The 7,904-nt window shown below is 38.4% G+C and overlaps 1 protein-coding gene across 12 annotated transcripts in view; it reads right to left on the bottom strand.

Annotated features, from left to right (window-relative positions):
* Positions 1-293: 293 nt before the first annotated feature.
* LOC133563096 (neuronal cell adhesion molecule-like) overlaps positions 294-7,904 on the bottom strand; it is a 186,042-nt gene continuing 178,431 nt past the window's right edge. For all 12 annotated transcript variants that reach the window (XM_061917033.1, XM_061917032.1, XM_061917040.1 and 9 more), the window contains one exon: positions 294-4,673. In XM_061917033.1, the coding sequence (XP_061773017.1) occupies positions 4,427-4,673 (247 nt within the window). In that variant the 3' untranslated portion in view covers positions 294-4,426. The remainder of the gene's footprint in view (positions 4,674-7,904) is intronic.

The raw sequence follows: 7,904 nt of genomic DNA, 5'->3' as shown, positions 1-7,904 counted from the left end.
GTCCATCTTGTCCTCAATATATCATGACACTTACCTCACCTGTGTCCATCTTGTCCTCAATAAGTCATGACACTTCCCTCACCTGTGTCCATCTTGTCCTCAATAAGTCATGACACTTCCCTCACCTGTGTCCATCTTGTCCTCAATATATCATGACACTTACCTCACCTGTGTCCATCTTGTCCTCAATAAGTCATGACACTTCCCTCACCTGTGTCCATCTTGTCCTCAATAAGTCATGACACTTCCCTCACCTGTGTCCATCTTGTCCTCAATAAGTCACGAGTCAGACGTGAAGGCCGATATAATTTATTGATTGAAAACATCTCCTGCAGGCTTCCATACTTGCACTAAGAAGAAAAGAGCATCTTAAATAGTGACAAAGAAGGTTAGTACAAATCTGCGTCTGGAATACAAAAATGTTCAAAAACAATGCAGAAGATCGGTGTCAAATATGCCAACAAATGAGAATGTAAAGATAAAAAAGGAAGAAAAGGAAGGTACAGTATGTACACAATGCACAGCAAGAAGGAACACCTCTTCATATTCATATTTATATTGATATATATCTTCTCCACATGTTGAAGCATGCACATCAACATCTGTACAGTCTCTCAAGGTCTATTTACAATCCTCAAAGTAAAATATTCCACCAGGTAAATACTTCAAATGTAGAATGACATTTGAAAAAAGTCAAACTTGATGCAAGTTAAGAAAAAAAAGCAAACCTCGATTGCGTTGAAAAGGCTGCTAAAGGTGTTAGTACAGGTATATAAACACCCACATGACACCAAACCTGGTTTTATAAGTCATGCAGAGCAAAAGGAGAAGAAGAAGCATGAATTTCAGTCAAGACTCAACTGTTGAAAACAAACTTGCCTTATGAACGTCTTATCAACTTCTTATTAGTAGCTGCAGTGGCTCATTTCTATCCTCAATATGTTTTGGGTAACTTTCATCAAGATACATTATTACACGACATGAGAGGTCAAGTCACCCTGAACATTGGAGAGTTGTAATGATAAAAATCAGGCCATCATGGAGCGTATAAATAAGAAGGGAAGACCAAGCCTGGTGTGCGCTCTTCTTAATTCCTTTCACGAGGGTTCACCATCTTTCGTCTCCGGAGACACTGTCTGTTTTCATATCGATTCAATCCAACTTTGTACTATCTGATTGTGAGTAATTAAAACTGTTGTAACAAACTCTATTGTTCCTGTTTAAGATTCGGACTTTTCGACCACATAAAATTGGCGTCACAAACAGGAACAGGCTTGGTCTTCCCTTCTTATCTCTACGCTCCATGATGACCTTATTTCTATCATAACAACTTATGTAACTGTCCAATATTCAGGGTGACTTGACCTCTCATGTCGTGTCCTTCCCAATTTATCGAGGTGAAAGTTACCCAAAACAGATTTAGGACAGAAATTAGCCACTACATAGGTCCTTCGTGCTCTGTAAGGGAAGGGATTCATATGGCCCACTCCTGGGGGCATCTCGTGTGAGAGGAAGAGGGGGCAGTCACCTTTTTCAGCAATCTGCTGAAAATAGTGGAAAGTGCCACTCTCCAAAGCAACTGACGCTGTGTGGTCAAAGTTGGAATGGCCACAAAACACATTTAAAGATATTCAAAACTTGACGGCTAAAGTGTATCGTGCAACCCCCCTATTCTTCACGTTTCACGTGTCAGGTAAACCCAGACCAATGGGTCCATATGAATACCCTGCCTACTATAATCAGCTGCTGCCAGATGATTTATAAAACTTGACTTGATGTAGCTGGTAAGTGTTTATGTTCATAACACGATCGTTAGCTACATAGAAATCATTTATAAACCTTCTAGAAGGGGTATAGTTGCTGTAAAGTGGTGTGCCAAAAACCTGAATTTGCACCAAAATATACACAACTCCTGTCTTAGGTGAGAATGGTTTGTAGTCCTAGTCCAGAAACAAGAACACACATCTTGTATGAAGTATAATGGAATCTCCAAATGTCGTACAACTTTGGGGAAAAACTTCAGAAGTTCATTTTTTGCTAACGTAACGATTGAAGCCATTCCTATACGTGGCCACAGGGGGGCAGTATCACACTGCAATAACGTAATGATGGAAGCCATACCTATACGCGGCCACAGGGGGGCAGTATCACACTGCAATTACGTAATGATGGAAGCCATACCTATACGCGGCCACAGGGGGGCAGTATCACACTGCAATTACGTAATGATAGAAGCCATACCTATACGCGGCCACAGGGTGGCAGTATCACATGGCACTTTCCATCTTTGTCCCTGTCTGGAACATTTGATTAATTTGACTATTTATTTATTTGAAATTGTTGAAATGGTGTGGGACTTTGAAGGCTCCACTAAGTTGTCTGTCCCACACTTAAGCGTGGAGAAGGACTTAGTAGCGTCTGTGGAGAAAAGACCTGAAGACAAACCCAGCCAAGGCGAGGGGGGGTTGGAGGAGGGGGGTGGGGGCACATGCCGCCGGGTGGTCTTCTTTGATATGAAGTTCCAAGAGCGCATGCGGGGTGATCACATGACAACATCCTCATGCTGCAGGCCAAGGAGCATGTACAGAATGTGATCATAGACAGTACTGTATGTACAGTAGTGTGCAAATGTCTTGGCTTTCTTGTTTCTATGGCAACACTTTTTGTGGTTCCTGACAGGTTCCTCTTAAGCTCCTTTTGTAGAAAATGCTAGTGAAGTTGATGAATATTTACCAACTGATAAATCACCAGCTAACTTTCCAACATACCTGCCAGGTGGTGTGCATATCGATACTGGAATAACGATACCACACATCCACGATGTAGTATTGCTTCTCAAATGTCAATATCAATATTTTTGAGACTTGAGGTATTTGAGCCAATGTGTGTCCCGACCAGCAACACAATGTAGGAAAGTCACTTGACTTGTTGGATGCTTTTGTTGACATCTTCACTATTTTCATGTCAGTGATTTGTGAATTATTCTAATAATTGTAATGCTGTTTCTTATTTTACTCATTCCCGCTTTTTATGGTTTGAAACAACATTTTAGGTAAGATTTTGTCCTGCTTTTGCCTGGCATTGGCTTGACTATGTTGTTGTTATTCACGCCACTCCCTCAATAAACGTCAGAGTTTGAATAAATGAATAAAGCTTTAATGTCCCCGTTTACACCGCACACCACATGGGATTGTTTTGCTCTCAAGCGACACACATCGGATTTTTGTTGCTGGTCTAAACGCTCCAAAGTGCTTCAAATCTGATATTTGCCATCAGATTCCGACCAGATGGACGACGTTTACACTGCAGGCGCAAGTGGCACAAATCTGATTCGTATAATCTGATTTTTGCCAGCTGATGTGTTTACACTGCAAGTAAATTGTGATTATTGTTATTTTTGATCAGACTCCAGTGTAAACAGCTAAAATAGATTTCTGTAAATTTCCTAAATTCAAATCTTCATTAAAAAAAAAAAAATTATCGCAGGCACTTGGCATGGAATGTTAAGCGGATGGAAATCTTAGTGGAAATAAAATAATTTCCCAAAAATATTCCCTTCCTTTTAAACACAAAGGATGGAAGGTGTGCTTCTTGACTTTTAGTCTTTGTAACTCACAAAGTAACACACCAATCAATCGTAGAATTAGCCTCCAATACAAGGTTTATGCTAACTAGTTTGCCAACAAACTACCCAGATAGCTAACTATACAATTACCAACGTATACTGTAGTTTACTAACCAAGCAACTGCCAAACTCCTGCTCTTCACTTTGATGATTTGATGAAAAAGTCAAAGAGAGAACCTTCCTTGACATGGTTTTTCCAGAAAAATGTATGTTTTGTGTAATCCGAGCTGCTAAACCCACCTAAGAACTCTTGCCTTGAACGTACTTGGGGAAGCTAAACAGTATTTTTGTGGAAACGTGTTTGCGTAACCCTGCAAAATACTGTGCTAGCTGCCTAGCCAGCTAGTTAAAGAAGAAACAAACTGTTATGAGTTTGTAGGATGAGCAATGACGTCACTTCACTAAAGTTTCTGGGGAAAATGTGTACCTTCCGTGCAGCCCTGTCCTGCTCACAACTAAGAACTCGGAGCTGACGTGTTTCCCCCTCAGTAAACAACAGAGTAAGCTAAGAATAGTGTTGTTTAAACAAGAAATGGGAGTGAGACCTTGGACTTCGGCACACTACGGTTCATACACCACTGGAAATAGTGTTTTCCTTCTCAAACATGAAGGAAGAGTGGATGGTTGCTAATGGAAGAAAGTGTACGACAATCATAGCACCAGCACGGCATAGTTGTCTGACATTCAGGTTGGTGTATTCCCAGTCGCTGGCAAAGACTAGATAGGACAGCTGTAGTCAGAGGATGGCGTGTCATGGTGTCCTCCCAGATTGTCCCCCATGACAGCAGCTGGAAGACGAGGCTACACGAAAGAATTCAAGGAGTTGATGGCGTGAATCGGGGACGGCGCCTCCGAGCTCTCGTGGCCCTCGGCGGTGTCCCGGCTGGCGCTCTTTCCGCTATACTGTCCGATAAAGGAGCCGTCCTCGTTGAACTGTCCGTCTCCTCCTTCCCCGTAGTCTACTAAACTGTCGTCACTGTTGTCCCGCTTAACCGTCCCGCTGGATGGCGTGCGGCTGCCTTTTAAGGGCTTATGGTCCTCATTGTCGCTGGGGGAGAAAACCACATGCAGGCGTTAGCGCTGAGATGGATGAGTTAGCACCGACCTGTTTTTTTTTTTTAGATGGAGCTCCCGTCAATCATCACTCTTGGAATTGGGAAGAGGTCGGCTCCATCACAAAAAAAAAAAACATGTTTTGCGATGAATGATTGTTTGTTTGGTTTCCATCAGGCAACCGGGGAATAAAGACGCAGCAAAACATTCCCCTTGAAACCAAGTCCACATGGGCGTGATGGCGGCTCACACACAAACGTGGCGGATGGGCGATGATGCGGATGGAAGGTGGGAGGAGAAGCAGCCAAACGTCACTACGGATGCAAGAGTCACCTTGTCTGGTCTGGTCTTGTCTTTGGGACCACTTCCTCAGAGACCTCACTCAGCCTTCAGGGGGGCATTTTGCTGACTCAACACCAAATAAACTTCCTCCAACAATTTGGTTTACCGTAAATGCTAACCTTTAAAACATGTATCCGTCCGTCCGTTTTCTACCGCTTGTCATGTATCATAATTCCAAAGTGTTATTAATTGGACTAAAAAAATAATCATGATTCATCCAAATTCAAAAGTGTGATTCGTTTGATTCAAAACAGGAATCATAATTAATCCAATTGCATAAATGTAACCAATTGATCTAAAAAAAAAAAAATCATGATTATTCCAAATTCAAAAGTGTTTCATTTGATTAAAAAAAAAATATTCAAAAAAATATATATATTCAAACATGCAATTTATTTTACTTAAAATTAATAATCATGATTAGTCCAAATTCAATACTGAAATTCATTTGACTAAAGAAAATAAATCATGATTAGTCCAAATTCAAAATCAGGATAACTTTGATTTAAAAGTTATCAAAAGCCTGATTAATTTCACACACACAAAAAAAAAATCACAATTTATCCCAATTCAAAAGTGCGATTTGTTTGATTGAAAAAAAGAATCATAACTAATCCAAATTCAAAAGTGTAATTCATTGCAGGAAAAAAAGAATCACGATTATTCCAAATTCAAAGTGTAGTTCATGTCACCAAAGAAAATGGAATCATCATTCAATTAAATTTAAAAGTCTGGTTAATTTAATAAAAATATATAATAATCCTAATCATTTAAATTCAAGCATGATTACTTTGATTTTAAAAATCAATAGTGTGATTAATTTCACACAAAAAATAATCATGATTAGTCCAAATTCATTTGATTTAAAAAAGTTATCAAAAGTGGGATTAATTTCACACAAAAAATCACGATGCAACTCTAGGGTTATTTTGACAGGAGACGTTCATTGCAGCGATTATGTCGTTTGTCAGTGAAAGTTGTGCACACCTTGAAGGCTTCATGTTAAACATGATGACAGCTTCATCAGCACATGTTAAACATGATGACAGCTTCATGTTAAACATGATGACAGCTTCATCAGCACATGTTAAACATGATGACAGCTTCATCAGCACATGTTAAACATGATGACAGCTTCATGAGCACATGTTAAACATGATGACAGCTTCATCAGCACATATTAAACATGATGACAGCTTCATGAGCACATGTTAAACATGATGACAGCCTGCGATGCGTTTAAAAGCGAGCAATCGTATGGTTTTTCTCCACAGTGACACCAGCACTGTCACACCCAGATGTCACATGAGACTGTGAGGTCACATGACACACTCTTACCTCTCCCACAGGTGAGACGGATCAGGTTGAGAGTGGCCAAACATTCAACTTGGAGAGACACATTTTTTTTTGTTTCCTAGAAATACTTCTAATTTATATTTAGGAACCAAAAACACACGGTACTGTTTTGACCTGAATATACAAAACTATACAAGTAACAACAATTAAAAACATTTTTTGTTGTTGTAAAATTTCCAGGGCTGCCAAATCTGACACATTAACTGATGTGATTAATCACACAAATAATGCATTCATCATGAATAAGCCCAGATTAATCACAATTATTGAATACTGGGGGAAGTACTCCACTAGTGCAGGGGTCGGCAACTTAAAATGTTGAAAGAGCCACATTGGACCAAAAATACAAAAACCAATATGTCTGGAGCCGAAAAAAAATTAAAGCCATATTACATACAGATAGTGTGACATGAGATATAAAATGAATTAAGAGGACTTGAAGGAAACCAAATGAGCTCAAATATAGCTACAAATGAGGCATAATGATGCAATATGTACATACAGCTAGCCTAAATAGCATGTTAGCATCAATTAGCTTGCACTCATGCAGTGACCAAATATGTCTGATTAGCACTCCACACAAGTCAATAACATCAACAAAACTCACCTTTGTGCATTCATGCACAACATTAAAAGTTTGGTGGAAAAAATGAGACGGAAAAAGAAGTGGCATAAAACACGTTTTAGAAAGTGGGAAAAAGTTATGCATGTAAACAAACTAGGGTGAGTTCAAGGACCGCCAAAATTAGTAGGACAAAACGGCGCTCGCCAAATACTCAAATCAGTGAAGCATGTTTAATACAAACAGTGTGCTTTATAGCAATTAGGGAGGTTTGTGTCATGTTTGTCCTCCTACAGAAACCATATTAATAAAAAAATATATTTTTAATAATTTTTTCCTCTCATCTTTTTGCATTTTTCATACATTTGTGACTCCTGAGAGCCACTAGGGCGGTGATAAAGAGCCGCGGGTTGCTGACCCCTGTCCTGAGGAGACTACGACTGCTGTGCAGGTATCACTCCAAAATACAAGCTGACTAGACTTAGATCAACTCTTACCAAATTAAGAAAAAAAAAAATTAATATATATATATATATATATATATATATATATATATATATATATATGTGTGTGTATTTATATATATATATATATATACATATATATATATATTACAAAAATAGAATCATTTAAATAACGCATTTAAATCATAATTAATGACAATAAAATAGCATTAGTGTCAAAATATTAGTGTCCTTCTTGAAGTTAATTTAAAATATGCAAGCAAACATTTTACCTCGATTAATCAAGATTAATCAAAATTCATGAGTGTAATTCATCCAAAAATAATCGTTTGACGGCAATAAAAATGACAAAAAATGTTGCAATGTTACGAGAAAAACAATTAAATAAATGAATATTACATTAACTAATATTAGAAGAATAAGATTGAATGTAACAACTAATTTCGGAAAAATATATGATTTCATTGTAATATTATGATTGCAACTTTTTTTCTCATTATAT

The sequence above is a fragment of the Nerophis ophidion genome, linkage group LG12 (assembly GCF_033978795.1).
Source record: "Nerophis ophidion isolate RoL-2023_Sa linkage group LG12, RoL_Noph_v1.0, whole genome shotgun sequence".
NCBI classification, from domain to species: domain Eukaryota; kingdom Metazoa; phylum Chordata; class Actinopteri; order Syngnathiformes; family Syngnathidae; genus Nerophis; species Nerophis ophidion.
This window is presented reverse-complemented; position numbering and strand designations above follow the sequence as displayed.